We start from the raw sequence: 23080 nt of genomic DNA on the forward strand, positions 1-23080 counted from the left end.
CCACCCATCCACCCATCCACCCACCCATCCACTCATCCACCCCATCCATCCACCCATCCACCCACCCATCCACCCATCCATCCACCCCATCCATCCACCCACCCATCCATCCAGTGAGTTCCTGCTATGTGCCAAGAACTCTGCTGGCCACTACAGGCAAATCCAGGTATGGCATGTGGTCACTACTCAAGAGCTCCAGTCTGGTTGGGCAATTTGACAGATCTACAATTTTGAATTTATGTGGTATATACTGTATGTACTGTGCTGTGTAAGTTTAGAGAAGAGCAGTTTCTCTCAACCAAAGGTGTCGGCTGATAACATTGTTTAGTTGAAATGATGTTTAAAATGGGCTTAGAGAATTGGATAGGATAGGGGGCAGATATTTGGAGCAGTGGGAAATATGAAAAATGAATCAAGGCCACAATGATGTCATTTCCAGGAAGCCGCAGGTGGTGTTTTATGGCTAAGGCTATAGTTCTTAAATAGCTGGGAGGTGGAGTGGAAATGCAGATTCCCAAGCCTGCCACCTGAGATTCTGATCAATCGACTGGGAATGTGGTCTGGGCAACACACTTTAATCTACACTTTTCTAGCTGGTTCTGATGATGGTGGTCCAAGGAGTACCAGCCTGGGGTAAGAATTCAGGTATGGGGCTGGGAGGGTTTGAGGGATGAGGCTTCAAATGTAGTCTGGGGCAGGGGAAGAGCAGGAGTCTGGAGAGAGTGGCCAGAGTGGTTAAGGAAGGATGGAGGAGAGCTTCCAGGTCTGAGTGGTCAACAGGATCTGTAGAAAGTTAAAGGCATCAGCCAGCAGAGTATGTAATGTCCAACAGAACATACTTAGAGCAGGAAATAATAGCTTAGGTTTATTTTTGCAGAGTTGAGCTAAAACATATTTACAGGGGGGAAAAAATCTCTCGAAATAATGACTTGGCTCTAAACTCATGCAGCCGAGAATTCAGGTTCCAAACTTCAAGTGCGATTCTTAGTCTGCAAGTCTGCCTCCCAGTTGGAAATTATTTATCTTTGTTATATTAGCTCAGTGATTTTGGAATGCTCTTGAGTAACTTTGGAGGCCACTCTACAAATTGCTTGATTCATTATTTAAAACTATGATCGATTCAAGACAGAATAAATATTCAGAATACTGAATATTTTTCAGTGTTCAGAATAATACTGAATCCACATGGGTGGTGCATTAAAGGGGGTGTGCAGCATTTATGCAGTTAAGGATATTTGGGGGTCACTTAAATTGGGCCTCTTTTCATAGAATCATTAAGACTTTGCAGGACATTTTAATTTCTTCCCTTAGACAGGTAACCACAAGAACCTTCTCAAACTGTTCTTGATTTATTCTGCAGACTGCTTGGAGTTCCCCATCTCATGGATGGTGTACTGTAGACTAGAGGTCCCCAACCTTTTTGGTTTTGAGGAAGACAATATTTTCATGGACTAGGGGCTGCGGGACTGGTTTCAGGGTGATTCAAGCACATTACCTTTATGTGTACTTTATTTCTATTATTATTACATTGCAATATATAATGAAATAATTACACAATTCACCATAACGTAGAATCAGTGGGAGCCCTGAGCTTGTTTTCCTGCAACTAGACAGTCCCATCTGAGGTTGATGGGAGACAGTGAGAGATCATCAGGCATTCGATTCTCATAAGGAGTGCACAACCTAGGTCCTTCGCATGCACGGTTCGCAATAGGTTTTGCAATCCTATGAGAATCTAATGCTGCTGCCTATCTGATAGGAGGCGGATCTCAGGTGGTAATGTGAGTGATGGGGAGCAGTTGTAAACATAGATGGAGCTTCGCTTGCTTGCCCTCTGCTCACCTCGTACTGTGTGGCCTGGTTCCTAACAGGGCACAGACTGGTACCGGTCCATGGCCTGGGAATTGGGGACCCCAGCTGTAGACTGTACTTCTTAATTCCTGTGCAAGGATGGTTTTTACTTACCTGGTGTTAAGAACTAGAGTTTAGGCAGTGCGTGGTGGCTCACGCCTGTAATCTCAGCACATTGGGAGGCTGAGGCAGGCAGATCATGAGGTCAGGAGTTTGAGACCAGCCTGGCCAACATAGTGAAAGCCTATCTCTACTAAAAATACCAAAAAAAAAAAAAAAAAAAAAAATCAGAGTTATCTCCAGCTGGTGGCAGAAGTTAGAGACCTGTTTCTGCTGGGAAAAAAAGTGCACTGCCATCTTGTAAACTGCCTATGGGGCTATGTGACAAGGAACTGAATTCTCCCCGTAATAATGAGCTTGAAAGAGAAAGCATAGGCTCAGATGAGAGTCCTCTTGATTTCAGCCTGTGAGGCCTGAGCACAGCCTCCAGCCAGCCTACACCTGACCCACAGAACTGGGAGATAATAAATGTGTGCTGTTTCACAGCTGCTAAGTTTATGGTAATCTGTCAGGGCAGCAATGGAAAACAAACACACCCCCCACTCATGTCATCATTGCTCTATATTTCCAGCAGTTATAGAAGTTCCTTGGTCTTCCTCTCCCCATTCACCCAACAAGCACCTCCCCTCCTCTTCTCCCCCAGGGACCCACCTGGCCCTCCTCTTGCGCACCCTTCGCTCATGCTCAGCCTCCTCATAGTAGTACTCATTGTGACTGTTGTCCCGCCTCCGAGCTGCCGCTGCGATCACAGCCCGAGACTGGCCAGTGGAGTTGTTGGTGCTGTTTTCTGCACAAGAACAGGACAGAGGAGATGGTCACATCAGAGTGTGGCCTCTCTTCCCACTCCAGGAGCTCTGGAGACAGCAGCCTGACATGTCCAGAAGAAGCTGTTCCCACCACCCAGCAATACCTCCTAATCCCAACCCTCCTGGCCACCTCTGGGAGGCGCCACAGGAAAGCAAAAAGGAAGGCACTGGAAGCACAGGAGTCCTGCAGGTGTTCCTCCCCAGTGCAGGGGGTTCTGCAGCTCCAAGAGCTGAAGGGCTTAGACCAGGGCTGATAAGAGATACTGAGGAGCCAGATCAGGGGACACGCCACAGCATAAAGGGACAGCAAGTAGGATGAGCAGCTCAGCCACCTGGAGTCAAGGGAAGTGACTGAACAGAAGCGGCTGGAACATAGGCTAAGGAAAGGAAAAAGCAAGGGACGAAGGGTAAGAGAGAGGCGGGAACCTGGAGTCCTGCTTGGGAAGAGACAGGGAAGGGCAGAGGAGCAGGGCTGCTCACCCTCTCCGAGGGAATACACCTTGAAGCCAGACACTTTCTTGGCCAGGACGGACTTGGGCAGGTTGAGGAGGGCAGGGTTGTAGACAGGGAAGTCATGGTAATACTTCTCCAGGATCCACACTGCCACGCGCTGGATGCTGTGGGGGAGACGGCAGGAGGGAGCGGAGAAGGGACAGACAAGGGGCACAGGGGAAGGGACACATTAGGTCAGGTTGGTAGGGCAGGAGAGGACACAGGACAGGGACAAGCTGCTTCCAAGAAGCCCGACTCTGTGCCTGAGGTCTACTTACCAGGCTCCCAAGCCTTCCCCAGGGCTGGGCCTTCCAGTCCCTCCCCGCCATGCCAAAGCCCAGCAGAGAAAGGGCATTGGGCCTGGGTCCCCAGTCAAAGATCACCTCATCCCCATCCGGCATTCCCCCAAGATTCTCTACAGGACCAAGGATGTGCCACTGATACTCTGTGTGGCCTCGAGGGGTAGCTTGTTTACTGGCAGCTGAAGAACTCTCCTCCTTATCTCTTTCTCTGGGGATCCCTCCTCTGGCCAGGTCACTTCACAGGCCACTGAGTGCTCACAAGAAGCTGTGCCTCCCAGAAAGAGTGGGGATTCCACTAGAGAGGGGATTCCAAAAAGCCCCTGTTTGTGCATCCCCCCAATATTTCTTCCCTTTGGTTCATCCCCCTCTAATATTCCCTACCTCTAAATGCCTGTTCATTCCCAACTCATAACTCCCAACTGATCTTGCCCCACAACGTGTACATGAACTTGCCCATCAAGCAGCAAACATTGGTGAAAGCCTACTTGGTGCAAAGTACTCAACTCCCTCCCACATAACCCTCCAAGCCCATCACCTCCAGCCCACCATCACACCCTCCCACCCTAGCAGTCACTCCACATCCTCCCATGCCCTTTCCCTCCCAACCCTTCTCCAGCCGTGGGCTAGTACCTGAGATGGCCAACGTTGTAGAAGCGGCTGGCGCCGTCGGTGGAGCGCACGACCTTGAGCGTGAACTGAGGCTGGAGCTGGCGCAGCTCCAGCAGGACCACGGCCAGGTAGTGTACGAAAAGAAGGGCGTCCACCAGCGACACGGCGAACTGCACCACGCCCTGGTAGCTGCGCTCCCGAGCATCCAGGATGCGCACACCATAGAAGAGCCAGTAGGAGACCACGAGCAGGAAAACCAGCACCATGAGTAGGGCGCGCAGCACAAAGACGCGGGGCAGCGAGGCCTTGGGCCGGCGGAAGAACAGAGCCCAGCTGCCCAGCAGCAGGATAAGCAGCTTGAAGGCCACAGAGATGAAGAGGCCCTCGCAGGCCGTCCCGCAAGGCTCCAGCTCCTCCCGCCACAGCAGTGGGGGCAGCAGCAGGAAGGCCAGCGGCGTGAGGAAAGACAGCAGCGCCAGGGTGGCCCCTGCCGCCACACCCAGGTGACGGGAGCAGTCCAGAGGGACACTGTCCTCCATGTCCTTGGCGATGCGCGTGAGGTCATCGTGGGAGATGCTGTGCTCTGAGGTGCCCGTTACTACTGTCGTCGTTTCCCCCCAGTTGTCATCCTACAGGCAGAAGGGAGCCAGCCATACAATAAGGAAGAAAGGGTAAGAAGAGGAAGAGGAGATGAACAGGAGAAAGGGCGAGGGGAGAGGAGGCAGAGAGGAACACATGGGAAAGGAGAAGGCAGAAAGAAGAGAGGGTAATCAACAAATACGCAACCATCAAAGTATTTACTGAGCTCCACTGTGTGTCCAAATCTGGCCTCTGCAGATGGCCAAGTCCAAGACCCGAGCCCTCAGGGAGCTGGACACTGGTCAGTGAGAGAGGAAAAAACCACACATGCAGTAATGACCCTCAGAGCAGACAGCACAGGACAAATACTGAAGGAGCTGCTCAGGCAGTGACTGGGATCCGAGGGCAAACTCGCCAAGCAAAGCAGGCAGGTGGGACCTGAGCTGATCCTTGGGGGAGGGGAGCTCCCAGGAAGATGTTCCCAATCCCAGATGCACACATTAGAACACTTAATGGAGGTTGGAAAATAATACTAATTACTGGGGAATACGATCTGCTTGTGAACCTTTTCAAAAAAAAAAAAAAAAAAAACCTCCCCAGATGATTGTAGTGGTCATCCAAGATTGAGAATCGCTGAACTAAATGATCTCTAAGGGCTGGTTGGCTACTCAAAATGTGATCTGTGGACCAGCAGTGTGGACATCACCTGGGAGCTGGTTAGAAAGGCGGAACCTCAGGCCCATCGCACGTTTACTGAACCAGAATCTGCATTTTAACAAGATCCATATGAATCACTCAAACATTAACATTAATTCTGGAAGTCCTGCTGAACGCAGTGGCTCATGCCTGTAATCCCAGCACTTTGGGAGGCCAAGGTGGGTGGATGACCTGAGGTCAGGAGTTTGAGACCAGGCTGACCAACATGGAGAAACCCTGTCTCTACTAAAAATTTAAAAAAAAAAAAAAAAAAAAATTAGCCGGGCGTGGTGGCACGTGCCTGTGGGAAAATCGCTGGGATGTGGGAAAATCGCTTGAACCCAGGAAGCGGAGGTTGCAGTGAGCCAAGATCACACCATTGCACTCCAGCCTGGGCAACAAGAGCGAAACTCCATCTCAAAAAAAAAAAAATTATGGAAGTCCTATCTAAGTTCTTTCCAGCATGCCATGATTTCAGCAGAAGCTAGAGGAGGAGCCTCCAGTGCAGGAATGGCATGAACTGAGGCACCCAAGGGCTATGAGAGCAGAGGATCCATGTGCAGAAGCACAGCAAGGTGCAACCAGGAAGGTGAGGCAGAGAACAGCCAGGCGGGGTTTGTGCAGGCCATGCTGCAGTGCTGGGCTAGGCAATAAGCACCTATTCTCCAGGCATGGAGAGCCACTGAAGGTTTCCAACTAAGGGAGTAACCTGACCAAAGCAGCACAGAGAAGAAGAGAAGACTCCAGGGGTAAAGGGGTGAAGGTGTGAAGGACACTGTGCAGACTCAAGGCCACCCTGGGTCTCTGGGTCTCTGGTCTGCAAGGCCACCTCTGCTGGGCCATCTAAATGCCTATCCCTAGAGGCAAGAAGGTGGCCAGGATGAGGTCCCCAGGTGCCCCTCTAAGTGTGGTCTGCTCAAGCTGTTTCTCTGCAGTGGCTGGAGGTCATCCCACAGAGGAGTCCCAAGACCACCAGCCGCCTTCAGCACCCACAGCCTCCACTCCTGGGACAGCCTGGGGATATGGAATCACATCCTGACACTTAGAAGGTTCAGATTACAGGATGAAGGCAGCCGGACAGCACCAGTGATTAGGGAGGCTGAGGAACCTCCTCTCCACAGGATGGGGAACGAGTCTGATGTGAAGATAGAAAGCGGATGCACTGACTGCTTTCAGCTCAAGGCCCTGGGTCTGTTCCCTGCCCTCTGACCCCCAGACATACTGCCCACCCCCTCCAAGGACCAATGGCTTGGGATCTCCTCCCCAACAGCAGGAGAGCTGGTCATGCCTCAGGGTCACTTCAAGAACTCAGGAGACCAGGCCCCAGGGAGAAGGGATTGGCAGAGAGGGAAAAAGAACATTTCCTTCAGGTATTGACCTGCTCCCAAGGCCCAGGAATTCCCAATGTCAGTCACAAGGATTTCTTCTGAGGAAAAAGGAGCTGGGAATCTCCAGCCCCCAGAGATGCTCCCAAGAGGAATGAGTCTTGGGCAACCTCAGTGTTACCTCGAATCCTGCCTCTGCCCTACTCCAGGACTGTGTTCTGTCCACTGTCCTCCCTACCAGGTGAGCACAGCGGGCAACAGAGGTTAGAATAGAAAACCTGCTCCCCTCTGTCCTGGAGAACTCTCTCCGGGGTCTCTGCTCCATCCCTCAGCCTCACTTCTTCTCCCTCAGGCTTTCTTCATCTACTCTTCCCATACTCCTTTCCCAAGACCTAGGTGACGCCATTCTACAGGCTGACACCAGAGGGCACAGAGTGCCCACACCTTGAGGCTCCAGGAAAACTCAGCTTTGCTCACACACACCCCAGGCCCAGCCACCACCACCGCCCTCCTGCTCCAGACTCCCAGCGGGCCTGACCGGCTGGCAGCAGCTGCAGAGGAGCTGGGCAATTCCCATCACACAGCCCAGGTCACCCCCCCCACGCCTCTGGAGATAAGGAAGGAGAGGCTGCTGCTTCCAGAGGGATCTCTATACTGAAATTCCTGAAGGTCCTACCTTAAGATACTGAGCCAACCTAAGTATAACACAAGACACACTCCCCAATCTGGCAGCTGTCTGAGACCAGGTTTCCAAGCCCTCCCCCAGTCTGTGGAGCCTCCAGCCCCTCAGGAGCATTCTGAAAATGCCCAGTCTGGGCCACCACATCCCCGGTGCTCACCCGCTCATCCCCTCGTGTGGACTCATTGTCCAGCAGGGGCTCCCCGGGAGCCTGGATTGTCACCGACTTGTCCCCTCGGCTCCCATCTCGACTCTTAGAGCGGTGTCGGTCCCGGCGGTCCCTGCGGCAGGAAGCCAGAAGAGGTACAGGAAGTCCAGCAGTGGACCAGGGTCTTCTCGGCAGCCACTCTACCCCACCACCCCTGCACGTGCCCACCTCTTAACAGCCCCCAACCCTCCCTCCGCCACACGTCACCCCACATGCCTGCCCACCTGTGCTTGCGGGAGCTGCGGGAGTGGCCCGACTTGTAGGAATAGCCCGAGTACTGGGACTCGGTGTCCATGGCGTCTGAACGCCGCGCCTTATAGCGCTCCAGGGCCGCAGGCTGGGGCCTCTTGGGGGGCCCCACAGCCACCTCCTTCAGCACCGGCTTCTTCAGGCCAAGAGGCACCTTCAGGAAGTCAACTGTCACCCTGAGGGACTCTATTTTGCTGGACGGGTGGGCTTGTCTCAGAGAAAATCCAGCGACGCTCCTGGTGAGAGGAAGAAGCTGGTTAGAGGCGGCTTGAGCTCTCTATGGGGTCAGAGCAGAGGAAGACCATCCACACACAATAGCCACAGAAGGCTCAAATGAGCCCAGCCATGGCCTGAGAATATCTCCACCCAGGTTCCTGCTGTCCACTGGGCCCAGTTCCTCCTACCCTCCTCTAGAAAGAGCCCTGCCAGCCTGTGCCAAGGACTCAGGCCTGGGGGAAGATGGCTAGCAAAGGCTCCCAGGGCAGGAAGGCTCACCCAGAATGACCTAACCACAAGCCCTCTGAAAGGGAGGAGCAGGGCATTGCTTCCCTATTCTTAGCCAGGAAAACTGAGGCATGAAGAGGGCAGGTTCTGGCCAAGCCAACAGGCTGAACCAATGGACACCTCAGAGAGCAGAAAGGAGCTGGCTTCTGTCCAGGGGCTACCCCAGGCATCTCCTCCACATGCTACACCTCCTCCCCTCACTCATACTTTCTGAGTGTGCCCACAGCAGGCTGCTTCCCTTGGTACCATCTCCCCAGCATCTACTTCAAACACACCCAGGCTTACTGGTAAGATCAGGTGTGGCAGCTTCGTATGCACACCCCCAGGTGAGGGTGAGGGGTGGAAACTATGGATAATATGGTGGGGGTGGGAGGAGAAGACAAGTTTCTACTTGCCTAAAGTTCTGAAATAGGCAAGGCACAAGTTAATCTGCCTACTTATAGGCTTATCTTTCAACCATACTTCACTTTCTGATTCTGCAGAGGAGGATGACCTCTCCTCTCTCTAATCCCTACCCAAATCCTGCTCATTCTTCAGAGCCCAGCCCCACCCCCTCATAGGAGCCCCCACGTACTCTAGCACCCAATGTTATCTTCCCTGCTGACCCTGACTCCCCTAACAGTCATCATCATCCACTGAGCACTTACTTCCTATCTTCAGTCATTGACGCATCAAATCTTGTTTGAGCACCTTCTATGAACATGTATTCTGCTAGGTGTAAAGTAGTATAACAGACCCTGAGCTTACAGTCTAGCAGGGAAGAGGGCACACCAAACAAGTAAGCAGATAAGTATAAATGACCGATTGCAGGTTGTTTATACTTACGGACGGAAGGGCGGAACAGGAAACTATGAGAGACACCACATGGGGCAAGGGCTACTTTAAACTTAGCGGTTCTAGAAAGTCTGAAAAAAATGACATCTCAGCACAGGCCTGAAGAAGAAACAGGAATTAACCAAGCAAAGGAGCAGAGGAATCACATGTGTGAAGGCCAAAGGCAGGAAAGAGTGTGTTGTATTTAAAGAACCAACAAAGGCCAGTGGGGCCAGAGTTGAGGAAGAGAGTGGGCGGTAGAAGGTGGCACTGCAGAGACAGCCAGGCACCAGGTGAAGAGCATAAACTTTATTTTATTCTAAGGTCACAGGAAAACTTCGAAGGATTTTAGCTCTGCAGATATGGATTGAAAAGAGGGAAAAGTAGAAACAGGGAGATCAGTAAGGAGGTGACTGCAGTAGTACAGGCTTGCTAAGGGTAGAACCACAGAAGAGTGAGCAACAGTCAAATCAACAGGACCTAATGATCGGGACAGGAGTGTCAAGAATCCCCAGCCTGAGCAAGTGAGCAGATGGTAGCACCATCAGTAGGGTAGGGAAGACTGGGGAGGAAGCAGCCTTGTGAGGGAAGACAATTAGTTCAGCTTCTAGCCTGCTAAGTTAGTGGCCATGAGACAGTAGGCAGCCAGGTATCAGAGGAGCCAGACTCGGAGGACAGTCCGAGCTGGAGGTACTGAGGGTGTGAAAAGCTATGGGGATAGATGGAATCACCTAGGGAGAGGACTACATAAGGACATAAAGGACCCCGACATGTACACATGTCTAGAGGAAAAGCAGCAAATGGGATGAGAAGGCCAGAGAAGGAGGGGAGCCAGAAGAGTGGGGTCTCAAGGCAGCCAGAAATTTAAGAGTGTTTTGAGGTGGCAATTAAGTCAACCAGGTCAAATGCTGCTGAGAGGCTGATTATGTTAAAAACTAAAATGGGGCCGGGCGCAGTGGCTCACACCTTAATCCTAGTGCTTTAGGAGGCCGAGGTGGGTGGATCACGAGGTCAGGAGTTCAAGACCAGCCTGGCCAAGATGGTGAAACCCCATCTGTACTAAAACTATAAAAACTAGCCAGGCGTGGTGGCAGGCGCCTGTAATCTCAGCTACTCGGGAGGCTGAGGCAGAGAATTGCTTGAACCTGGGAGGCGGGAGTTGCAGTGAGCCAAGATCATGCCACTACATGCCAGCCTAGGCGACAGAACGAGACTCTGTCTCAAAAAAAAAAAAAAAAAAGACTAAAATGGATAAATGGATTTGCTGTATATAGTTACCTTTACTCCGACTACTCTAAACCATCAGTACTTGAGAATAAACAATATGATTGATACATATTTATATCAATCTCCCCTCCCATGGGCGCAGAGCAAGGAACTGATACTAACCTAGTAAATGAACATAGTCATGCCTCGCTTAACCACAGGGATACTTTCTGAGAAATGTGTCATTAGGCAGGTGCATCCTGGGAACATCATAGAACGTACCTACACAAACCTTGTGTTTTTGTAGTATAGCCTACTACACACATAGGCCTTATGGTATAGTCTATTGCTCCCAGGTTACAAACCTGTGCAGCATGTTACTGTACTGAACACTGTAGCCAACTGTAACACAATGGTATGTACTTGTGTATCTAAACATAGAAAAAGTACAGTAAAAATACAATAGTATAATTTTATGGGACCACCATCATATATGTAGTCCATCGTTGACCAAAACATCCATGACTGTACACCTCTCTGGCTCTCAGGGAAACTATAATGACTGTAGGGAGATGAATGTGAAATCTATTCATTCATCCTCTTAACAGAGCTCTATAGACACAATCCTCCATAGGATTAGTTATATTTGTCAGTATCCCCATGTCAAAGCATGTGTGTGATAAGGACACACTTACAGGACAGAGACATAATACCTTAACCCAACCGTAAGACTTTCCAAAAACCTTTGCAGCAAAAATGACCCTTATTTATCCACTTACCTGAAAAATATATGTTGGGCTCATCTACCCACTCTCCTGAGGACCCATTCTACTGGCCTATCCCTCCATATAGTTTAGACATCTCACCTGCATTTCTCTTGTGGTTCCAGCCTATTCTTTCTAGTCTTCCTCATAAAAACTGAATTTTGCCAGGAGGCTCAAAGATAATAAGTGGGTCACAGAGTGACATGGGGGTAGAAAAGGGGGTGGAGAAGTAAACAACTGCCATGGACTAGAGTCTAGACACACACACTAGATCCCAGGCTGTCCATCTCCTCATCCTCTGTATACCCACCATCTGCCAAAGCCAACAGCCAGAAGAGCCAGGGATGTGCACTCAAAGATCTGAGTTTAAAACCTAACTCTTCCACTGACTAGCTGTGTGACCATGTGCAAGTTACTTAACATCTCTGTGCCCGTAGCCTGGTAAGCTCATTAGTAAAATAGGGAAGATAATGATGCCTTTTTCATGGGGTAGCCGTAAGGATCACTAGGGTGAAAGAAGTGCTTTTATAAATGGCTCAGCTAGTAATTAGTTAAGCAATTAACAAGTTTTAGCTCCAGGATCACTCATACTCCAATCCCCAGACACTTCCTCTGAGACTAGAGAAAGAGGTGGTATAAATAAATCCTGCTGTTAGTACAACTAAATAAAGAAGTCACACACACACACACACACACACACACACGCACACCAACCAGAACCACCACTTCAAACACACCCAGGAGGTAAACTGATGCCATTGCATTTCCCCTCCAGATAAATTTCAAACCAGACAAGGGTGCCAGTCCCCTCCCATCCTTTTGTTCTGAGCTGCCCAGCCTAGTGCCCCCTATCTTCCTCCCCTGCTACTTACTAAAGACTCAACATGAATCCTGCTCCCCTGGCCTGCCAACCCAAGTCAGGGAGCCCAAAAAGCACCAAAACACGCTTCTCTCCTCCCTACCAAACACAGGCACCAAAAATGAACCCGACTTCTGAGACCCTTGCCTGCTGTGTCTTCAAGTACCCCAGGGAACTAATCCAAGCACTGCTGCTGGGGGGCCTGGGAGGAGGGAGGGGAGGGGAGTAAAGAGAAGGGCAGAAGTTCCCCTTATTTAATCAGTCTCAGGAATCAGGGGTTTGGAGGGTCTCCCGGGTGGGCAGCGTTCCCAGGAAAGAGATGGGGGGAGGGGATCACTGGATGAGATCAACAAGTGGAAATGTCAAAAGGGATGACGAGACGGGGAGGGAAGTCCGGACTCAGTGCAGGACAGGGAGCTGCCCTAGTCTGGGGAAGGGGGAGGCTGTAGAAAAGGAATGTGCCCCACTGCCTTTCACCTTGCCCCCCACTTCCCAAGACACAAACACACACACTCAGTCCCCTGCTCAAACCAACCATGGATTATCTGGGGTTAAAAAGAGGCCAGCGAGGAGAGAGGGAGAGAAGAGAGAGCCTGTTACAAAAAGGAGACCCTTCTCCCCTCCAAAGGCCTTTCAGAAATAAAATTAATGGAATGTGTCTCAGTATCATCCCAAGGGGATTGGGGGAGCTCGGCGGGGGGGAATGTGGGGGCTTTTGTCCCGGCTGCCCAGCTTCTCCCACATTGATCACCATGGCAACAAAAGCCCCCTGTTGCCTAGGTGATGGCAGCCGGGTCCTGGAACCCATACCCAGCATCCAAAGGGAGGGAGGTTATAGAGGTGGGGGCGATAGGGACAGAGGAGGAGAGAATGGGGTTTCTCCTCTGGCGGCCCCAGCTTTTGTCTGAGCTCTGGGATCAGGTTTCTTCAGGAAACAATTGGAGGCCTCTGGAAAAAATACACTCAGAACCTGGCAACAGGCAGAGGGAGCAGGGCCCTAGAGTAGTGTGTATGTGGGTGTGTGTGGGTGTGGGGGTCTGTGTGTGTATAAGGGAGGTGGGTGTTGGCCAAAACACAGACCAGGGCAGACCAACCCTTTCCCATTTCCCACTCAAAGGAGGCAGCTTAAGTGGGCAAGGCGTTGAACACAAACGCCAGCACCCCCATGCGTGGCGCGTGCTGAGGACCGATGACCAGACGCAGGCAGCTGCAGGCGCCACCTCCTGCCACTGCTCTAGCCCGGGCCCACCCCGCAGCCCAGTCCCAGCTACTTTAGGCCTGGGGTGGGGTAATGAGACAGAGCATAGATGAAGATGGGGCTGGGAGAAAGAGCTGTGGAAACCAGGGTGATTCTCGCGAAGAAAAGGGGGGCGGGGACAGAGCACAAACATGCACCTAAAAAGGGCACCTATTTTTCCTCATCACCAAGGACAGGGCTGGAAGCACCTAGCCAGCCGAGCTGCAGAGGGTGCTTGGGTTTGATTTTTAAAAGACTTCCAGCCAGGTGGGAAGACGATGGGAAAGAGGACAAGAAGCCTCAAGTTCTCCTCAGACAGGAGCAGAGATCTCTGATAGGACCATTTTCCTCTCCACAGTCAGGGACTAAAGAAGGGTGGTTCTGCCTGAACACAGGGAAATGGGCGTGATTACTGCTTCAGATCCTGCCTGAAGAGTCGTCTGTGGGCCCCTGCCCACTAAAGGTCTCCGATTCCTACACAGGGGCCTGGGTCTTCCTGCATATGCCCTGCACCCCTTTCCCACTGCAGCCCATGGGCAGGGGTATACATGTGGGCACCCCCTAGCTGCCTGGCTCCCTAATCATCACCAACCGTAGTGCCAAGGTCCAAGGATATCAATATAAGTTCCACTCAAAGTGCTGGATGCCCACCTTCAGCCGTGGAGATGGCAGGAACTAAGCTGAGAGTCCAACCTCCCAACTCACGATCCCAGGAGCTAGCTCTCTGTGCGGTCAGGCACCTCACTAACGCCTAAGGCCAGTGCAAGGCACAGCAGAGACTCGAGACACAGCTGTCCCACTTCACAGCCTTGCTTGGTTTTCCTCCTTGTCACACTCCTCCCCTGAGTTTCACAGATGTGCTTAACCCAGGCAGAGCTGTCAGGCCCTGGTAGGGGGCTGAAGTTGATGGGTGTGGGTTGAAAATGCAGATACCCAACATGGCTTCCACAGAGGAGAGGAAGGTACCCGAACCTCTGACTATGCCCACATCACTCCCTGACACCCCTTTCCTTTTCCCTTTCCCCTTCAGGAGGACACAGCTGGCTGAATCACCCTCTTCTCAACAGTTTCCAGCACCAAGCTGAAAGGGGCCTCTCTCTGGGACCCAGAGAGAGAAGGTGACTACTTCTCTCTCTGGGTGCCACTACTCTCTCATGGCCACTACTTCTACAGCAGCCCATTTCCGGCCTCCTCTGATTGTTGGAAAATCGTACTAACACTGACATTGAGGGGTGCTCTCTTGGAGTGAGACCAGGTTTCTCCATGAGACTGCTCTGGACACTGCTTCCTTGAGTAGACACAACTGCAAGAGGGCCACGACAGGAGAGGATTTGCTGACTCCATTCTGCCCCCTCTTCTCACCAGGGACAAAGAAACAGAGACTAGACAGGCCTCAGCTAAGACAGCCAGAACCAAAGAGCCTCTATCCCCAAAAGGGGTGGTTCCTGCACCCATCCTTCTACCACTTCTAAGAACCGTGATGTTCCTTCATCCCCACCCAGCCTTGGGCCGTGGGCAAGCCACCCATCCAGAGATGCTAGGCTTTGCTATCACCAAAACGACTAAGGTACAGCGTAGGCAAGGAACAGCTCCAGTCCTGGACCACAAATAGGGTGGAGATTTTGTCCCGACCCGCATTCCTAAACCCTGAAAAAGACTGTCCGTGGATGACAGTGCTGCCCAGGAGGCCAGAGAGAACAGCTGGATCTTGGTGGCGGAGAGGTGGAAAGGGCAGAGCAGGGAGTCCAGGAACTGGCACCAGGTGCCCCACCCCCGCCCTGTTAACCAGGCATTCTCCCAGGACAGCCCCAGACATGAGCTCACCATCCTCATAGCCCCAGGGTGGGGGCAGGATCCTTCTCCTCACTGGGCTGAGTGGCAGAGGAGGGGTGGGATCCTGGCCGTGCTTGGGTCATCCAGGCATCTAGGCTTCCAGAGCAGCTTCTCACCAGCAGACCGCAGTGCAGGGTGCACCACAGGAGAAGGGCCCACAGACTAGGCTCTTGGCCAGGATACCTGAGCTTGCATTCTAATTCAAAAGCAGTTGGGGAAGCCAGAGCCAAGCCCCTCTCCACCTACTTCCTTAATTTCCCTCAGTCTAAGGCCGGGGGTGAGGCTGGGGACCTCTAAATCCACAGAACACACCGAAACACCTGCCCCCCACACACATACACCCACACTCTGTTGCCCCTCTGAAACCTGGACTCACTCCTGCCTGCTCCACCCAGCTCCACCCACCCTCGCTAGGCAGGTTCTGTAAAGACCTGCTCTGCTGTCTCTCCAGCACCCCCACCCCCATCCCAGCTCCCAGAGGTACCTGCCCCCCAACACAGCACACAAAAGCACACACGTGTGTACATACATGTCCCATAGCACCCCATGCCCTAGCATTCCCCAGACCCATTCCCAGTCAGTCTTGCAGAGAACACTGGGGGTGGAAAGGCTGCAGGAGAAAAGGTGAGTAATCCCCCTGGCATCTGTCCCAGGTGGGGGCCGGTGAGAAGACGGGACACTAAGCTGGTGGGAAGGTAACCAGGGCTTCTGGATTCTCCATTTAATTTTTACCAATGGGCAGGCGCCACAATTTCCACCACCAGGATTTGAGCTGCTTCCTCCCTTGACCTAGGCAGAGAACTGGCCCCTACCTGCCCACCAGGTGAGCTGTGGAAGAACCAAGAAGGAAAACAGGCAGCTTGAGGTGTCTTCAGGGAGAGGGTGGACAATGGGAGGTGGGTGAGCTGTGCTGACCCATAAGCCAGCTTCCTGTGCACTCCAAAAACAAATGCCCCCTCTTCATAGCCTGCTGCTCGAGGTAGGCCACAACTGTCCCTGGCCCCAAAAGACCTTCAAAACCTACTCACCCAGCCCCTGCCCTGGGGTGCAAAGACGTAAAAAGCAGCTAGTTGGGAAGGGGAAGTTAGCCAACCTTGCGCTTGCTGTGGATGGGGGGAGTTGAGCTGTGAGGATGGAGTGCGGGGGAAGAACACATGGGGACGCTGTCAGGAAAGGCTGAATTGTAGGAAGGCAGTAGAGTGTGAGATACAGTGTGACTGTGGGTGAGGGTGGCAGAGCTGGGTATCCCCATCCTGAGAACCTCCTGTTGCCTCAGCCCAGAGCCTTGGATCTGGCAACTTGGCTAGTTCTTATCTAGAAAACCAGGGACAGCTGAAAGGCCCAAGTACCAGCCAGCCTCCACCATCTTGACCACCCCCCTACCTAAGATTCTCACTCTTTGCTGAAAATTCTCATCTCCCCCATCCCTTATATCTACCATCTCCATTCCTGAAGTAAAGCAGGTGACAAAATGCATGTTTTGTTCACAGTCTGTTGTTTTTTAAGTGACTGCATTCACACCTCGGGCTCAGCACCTGTTCCTATCTAAACCCTACTTACCCTAAAAATCCAGACCCCCTAGGCCAGGCGCAGTGGCTCATCCCAGCACTTTGGGAGGCGGAGGCAGGTAGATCACCTGAGCTCAGGAGTTCGAGACCAGCCTGACCAACATGGTGAAATCCCACCTCTACTAAAAATACAAAATTAGCTGGGCATGGTGGCACATGCCTGTAATCCCAGCTACTTGGGAGGCTGAGGCAGGAGAATCACTTGAACCGGGGAGGCAGAGGTTGTAGTGAGCCGAGATCATACCATTGCACTACAGCCTAGGCAACGAGCTCTGTCTCAAAAAAATAAATAAATAAATAACAGAACCCCCTCCCCAGACCCACAAACAAACACACCCTCTGTCTCTGACCAGGCTGAGGGAGCCAAGAACACTCTGGTGAAAACAGGGGTCTGAAGGACATTGTTAGGGGCTGTGAAAAAACCCTATAGACAATAAGGACCAGGCTCCTCCCAATCACAAACAAGATCCCATGGGCCATGGTGGCCAGAACCTACAGTCACTCCCTTCCCTCAACCACTCTGCAAAATCATGGCCCAGCAAGGAGAGGTTTCTGCAGAAATGCCAGCCCCGCCCCAGGTTTATGACACCAAGGTGCTCCTCCTGGAGACGAGATCGTTCTCTGACTCCCACCCTCAAGGGTAGACTTCTCTGCTCCTCAGGCTGACAGTGGACTCACGTTTGCTTTTCAGAAAACGGGGGAATTACTCAAGTGCAAGATTAAAGGCAATAATGAGCAATCAGACCTAACTGGAATGACAGTCGGGGAAGGTGAAGAAACTTTGGGAAAAAGGAAGAGCACTGACGTCAGACCTGGCACAGTCTTTTACGAGCTATGTAATCTCAGGTGAGTCGCTCCTCTTTTCCAAACCTCAGTTTCCTTATCTATAAAATGGGAATAATAGTGCCTACTTCAGAAGGTTAAGAGTTTTCAGCAAAATAATGCATACAGAATATTACAGATTCTGGCACACAATAGATGCTTTAAAAAATGTTAGTTCCCACCTTTTCTCCTTTAGTGGGTCCACAGCCAATCCCCTCCACTTCCTGCTCCCATAACCTCACTGTAAGGAGAAACACCCCAGAATAAGATGGAACCACCTTTAGGTGCAGGGTTGGCCCTCTTCTAAATTAGACCATATCCAGGTACTGCCTGAGAGAGCAACCAAAATGCCTCTTCCTCCTCTCTGCTTCTTTCTTCAGCGGCCCTTGCATCCCTCAACTTTCTTCCTCTCCTTCCTCCTTCCTCACTTACAGTAAGGCAGACCTGGGTTCCAATCACCTCCCACTCTCCTCTAGGCTCTATGCCCAGCTGTGTGTGGAGTGGCAGGGGAAGGGGGTCCCAAGCCTCCCACCCTAGCCAGCCCCCAGCTTCTTCCCACTCTCCCCTCTCCCTGCCCCACCCTGATTACTAGGATATCCTCAGCTCTGCTGATTCCAAGCCTGCTTCTCCCAAACCAGTTCCCAGCTGTTATGTCTGTAATTACCAACCTTGCCAGGGGCATCTGACAAAGCACAGCAAAACTTCATTTCCAAAGGGCCCCACCATAAAGGGCCTCTGCCTCCTATTCTGTACCAAGCAGGGTAGAGACAAGGAAAGCAAAAATTCTCCCTGGCCTACCACAGTTCTAGCCAGATCACAACAGAGAAGGTGAGAGAGGGCTGCCCAAGCCACATCACCAAGAGACAGGATAAAGAAGGCGAGGGCCGCCGTAGGCTAGAGTGTGAGTAGGACTTACTCCCAGGCTGACAAAATCTCATCATGCACAGGGTTACCCATCTTTGGAAGGTAAAAGGGGAAATTTCCGGTCAATTCAGAGAGAGGGGAAGCTGATGCCAAGTGAACAGGGAGATGGCTCCCCACAAGGATGAGGGTTGATGCATACAGGAGTGAGCTGCCCAGGAAAGAGGAGGAAAGAGCAAGTTTTAAAAGTCCCATCCCTAGCCCAGAGCCTAAGAAGAAGCAATAATACCCTAGCCTCTCTTCTCCCTTAATACCTCCAACTCTACCAACCCCATAGGACAAGCAGGAAAGGGATGATAACTTTGTTTTCTAGACAGAGAAACTGAGGCCAAATCCCTACTTCATACGTCAAGGTGCAGGACTACCAAACACCCTGTGTGCCTTCTTGCTCACACTGAGCCTCCACCAGCAGTGCCCTCCTCAGACCCTTTCTGTTGGCCTAACTCATTCTTTAACCAGCTAAAGTCTATCCACACAAGGGAATAATATTCAGCTGTAAAAGGGAATGAAGTACTAATACATGCTGCATGCTACCATGTGAATTAACCTGGAAAACATTATGCTAAGCGAAGGAAGCCAGATTCAAAAGGTCACGCATTCTATCATTCCATGTGTATGAAATATCCAGAATAGGTACATCCATAGAGACAGGATGCAAATTGGTGGCTGCCAGGGGCTGGGGTAAGGGGAAATGGGGACAACTGCATAATGGGTATGGGTTTTCTTTCAGGATGGTGCAAATGTTTGGGCACTAGACAGAGGTGGTTGTTGCACAGCACTGTGAATGTACTAAATGCCACTATTCACTTTAAAGTGGTTTATTTCCTATTACGTGAATTTCACCTTAATTTTTTTTTAATCCAGCTAAGAGGGCATCTCCTCCAGGAACCTTCCCTGGCACCTCACCCCAGGGCCAAGCACTCTTCCTCTATGCTCCAGTGGCCTCCTGAACACACATCCACACAGCACTCACTGGGCTGCAGTGAATCAACATGTTTTCGCATGTCTCCCCTGGGAAACATCTTATTAGCCCCTCCATCCCCTGTGCTTCACACAGCGCCTGGCAGATAGGAGAGAGTGCCTAATGTGGCCGGACAGAGGAAGATCAGAACCAAAGCCTATTTCTCCTGTCCCGACCCCGACCTCTCTCCCTTAACAATGATTATCCCTCAGAATCCAAACCATCCAGCTAACATTTACTATGTGCCAGGAACTGTGCAACGTGCTTTCTCTATTATTTCAGTTAATCCTCATAACCCTAAGAAGTAGGGCCTATTATTAATTCCAATTTACAGGTGAGGCTTCAAAAAGTTACCAGTTTTGTCTGATGTCACAGAATTAGAAAGTGACAAAGCCAGAATTTAAAAGCAAACCAGGGAAGAAAGCCACTTGGCAGGGGACCAGGGATTCCTTGTGGAAGGGCTCAGTCTAGGCTTGGAGGATGTGCCTTAAGACACCTAAGAGGCTGGGGAAGGGGGTTTATTACTTGCCGAGATCACACCACTGTTAGGTACTAATTCCAACCAACTCTGACTCCTTTCTCTGGCCTCACAATGTGAGGAACACTTGAGGGAAGGAGAAGACTGGAATCTCTAAAACTCAGAGGGGATCAGATCTCTTCCTTTTCCCTGCCAAAGCTTCTGTTAGCCAAGTTCCCTCCCCATTAACTGGAAGGACCTGGAAACCAGATGAGCAGATAAAAGACTGTCCTGCTCTAGGGCCAGGGAAGGGGGGATATTTCCTCAGACCTAAAAGGATCAGGAGAAGAGGCAAACACACCAGAGAGGCCTGCCCCGGAAGAATTAGAGGAAGTAGAAGTCAGGAGCAAGACAATGGGTGAGGAGGGGCCAACGTGGCCACCGACTCCCAATGTGGAAGTACTTTCAGAAATGGCATTTCCTATTATCTGACCACAATTCCTCCTCTTGGAAGAGCCCCCACCAGTATAATATATCATGCATGTGATGAGTGTATACAGAGCAAACAAGGTACCCCAGAGGGCCAGGGCACACCATCTTAGATGCAAGTGCCTTGCTAGCCCTGGGAGCCCTAACTGTCAGACAGGTGTTGGGTTTGGGGGAATGATCCATTAAAAAAAAAAAAAAAAAAGGCTTTTCCTACTCTGCCCCGTTCCTCATTCAAACATTTTCTAACTCCCACTACTCTTATCTCCAGGCCTTAGGGAGGGTAGGGAGCCCTGAGGACTAAAGAGGGAACATTCCAATTGTACATGCCCATTAGAGACTCTAACATTCCAATTGCAATTGCCCAGAGACCCTAATGGGCATGTGCAATCTCACCTCAGCTCTTAAAACTGGGTGCCGCAACCCAGCTACTGGCAGCAAAAAGAAAACTGCTAGAGTGTACAATGGAGGAAGGCTATCCTTAAGAAGGAGGTGAGCAACCCCTTCCCTATACCCCAAAAGAAAAAGGATGAGAGAGGACAGGGAGAGAAGGGAGCTGTGGCTTCTTGGTGGAAAGAGACATTCACTTCCTGGATAGTCACCGACTTCCCACCACACTATCATGACGATGAGTATGGCAGTATAGCCTGCAATGGGTACCTGGCCCTTTCCCGACACACAGTCAGTCCCTGGCCCCACACCCACAGCTCCATCTCAATCATGCTTCACACCAGGGAAAAGGGAAACTATGTGATAAACCACACAGACTCACTTGCAAAAACTCCTGAAGAAACACCTTATGCCACCTTCTCAACCCCATGGGCAGGGAACCCAAGTTGTTCCCTACCAGGTCTCCTCCATCCAGACATGCTTCCTCCTCTTGTTTCCATCCCGCACCAAAATCCCAAGACTCCTCAGGAACTTTAAGATCTTAGAGTTAGGGCAGAGTTAGAAGGCTCTGAAGCAACAAACTCTGAGACGGCTTTCCAAGAGAACTGTGGCCTGAGGCTTTTAACTAAGGCTGGGAATATAAGAATGTAGCCTCTCCAAGCACTGGAACCCAGCCTATGATGATGGGGGAGGAAGTTCCTCTTATTCTTCTCCCTGACCCCGCCAATCTTCCAAATTCCTCTAGGACTACAACCAGACCCCTTGTTCCCTATTCCCCACAACACACGCCCTCTTCCAGAAAAACCCATCCCCCAAAAACAGGCACTTCATAAGACAACCCATTCCCTCCCACCCATAGGTCTCAGATACTTAAGGTACTACCCCTAAATCCAGGCGAGGCCATCCACGAAGTCTCAAAATCCTGCAGACAGCCTTCCTTTCCGGACTTTTGCCAGGAAAATCTGCCTGCAGAGACAAGAGGTACCCCTGACACACACTCAGAAACATACATACCAGCTAAGGCAGGCAAACACACTGATACCCATCAACACAGGTTACACACAAGAGAACACAGATTCACTCACACCCCTTCCCAGTACACAGGTGCACACGCACCTATCCACATACACTCCATTCTGCTCTTATACACCCACCTTCCTTGGTACCTACACACCTCTTTCCCGTGAAGCCTTCTCCCAATACACACACATAGACATACACGCCTTCCCCTAAGTATACATATAAACACATATCCAAACACACAGCAGATGCGTGGTCAGCCGCTCCTTGGGTGCACACACAGTCAAGCACAGAAAAACACCTACACATCCAAACCAGGGGCCCACCTGCAGGAACATGCAGCACGTCAAGGCATGCACACACACCAAAACAAAGAATCATGCACACGGATCCTCCACCAACCCTTCAAAACTCACTAACGCAGAGCCCACAGTCCCCTAAATGGGTAAATATGAGGGGGGAGAGGGATGCCAGCGTCTGTTCCCTCGGCCCGTATACACAGTCTACCGCTTCCAGCCCCATCCTCTGGCTGTACACACACCCTATCTACTCTGCCCAGCCCGCCCCACAGACTCCACTCTAAACCCTTAATGCATACCTGCCTCCGTCCCTCCCCACGCTCCTGAGGGGTGTGTGCACCCCAAAACACCCTTGGCTTCCAATACCTCCAGACTCCGATCCTTCCACGCCTCTCCCCCCACCTCCAACACAAGCTCCCAGTCTCCGGCTTCAACCGGCTCCCCTGGGATCATTAAGGCCCCCGCCCGGGCCCAGGAAAGTCCCCGGCTCTCCAGGCCTGGGCTCCGCCCCCTCCCCCACGAGCCCCTTCTCCTCCCCAAAGTTGCGGGGGGGTACTCCGCTGTACCGTGGGGAAGCGCACCGGAAGGGGGTTGCCCGGAGCCCAGCCCCCCTTCCCCCATAAGCCACCCCGCTCGCTCTGGGGTCGGGCACCCCCTGGCCCCTTGCATGATTTTCCTCCTTTTCCGTTTCTTTTTTTCTCTTTCTTTTTCTTTTTCTTTTTTTTTTTTTTTCAAACTTTGCCCGCGCCCCCGCGGCCCGGCACTCACCCGCCGCTGCGAACTGCCGGGTGGGCTCAGCGGGCGCCCCGCTCGGCCCGTCGCCTTTGTATCCGCAGCGCTTCGGGTCGCTCCGAACTCGGCGCTACCGGACAGGCAGCGCGGGCGATGGGGGTGTTGAGACGGGGGGCTCTTGAGTCTGGTCACCCCCTGCTCCGTCCCAGACCGCTGCCTCTTCCCCCTCAAGGCCCCGGGGGCTGGGGGCCAGGGGGGAATAGGGGGCGCTCAGGCTCCCATGGCGGGACCAAGGATCAAGGAATCAAGGATCAGGAATCAGATCGGGAGCCGGCGGCGGAGGGGGGAGGGG

The 23080-nt window shown here is 51.8% G+C and overlaps 1 protein-coding gene across 1 annotated transcript in view; it reads right to left on the reverse strand.

Annotated features, from left to right (window-relative positions):
- Positions 1–23060, reverse strand: part of VANGL2 (VANGL planar cell polarity protein 2) — a 26970-nt gene extending 3910 nt beyond the window's left edge. Inside the window, exons 1-6 of the mRNA XM_011970374.1 lie at positions 22765–23060; positions 7832–8092; positions 7560–7680; positions 4142–4749; positions 3198–3334; positions 2563–2698 (exon numbers count right to left, since the gene is read on the reverse strand). Of these exons, the coding sequence (XP_011825764.1) occupies positions 2563–2698; positions 3198–3334; positions 4142–4749; positions 7560–7680; positions 7832–7902 (1073 nt within the window). The 5' untranslated portion in view covers positions 7903–8092; positions 22765–23060. The remainder of the gene's footprint in view (positions 1–2562; positions 2699–3197; positions 3335–4141; positions 4750–7559; positions 7681–7831; positions 8093–22764) is intronic.
- Positions 23061–23080: the final 20 nt, after the last annotated feature.

Source organism: Mandrillus leucophaeus, unplaced genomic scaffold (genome assembly GCF_000951045.1).
Source record: "Mandrillus leucophaeus isolate KB7577 unplaced genomic scaffold, Mleu.le_1.0 Scaffold947, whole genome shotgun sequence".
Classification (NCBI taxonomy): Eukaryota; Metazoa; Chordata; class Mammalia; order Primates; family Cercopithecidae; genus Mandrillus; species Mandrillus leucophaeus.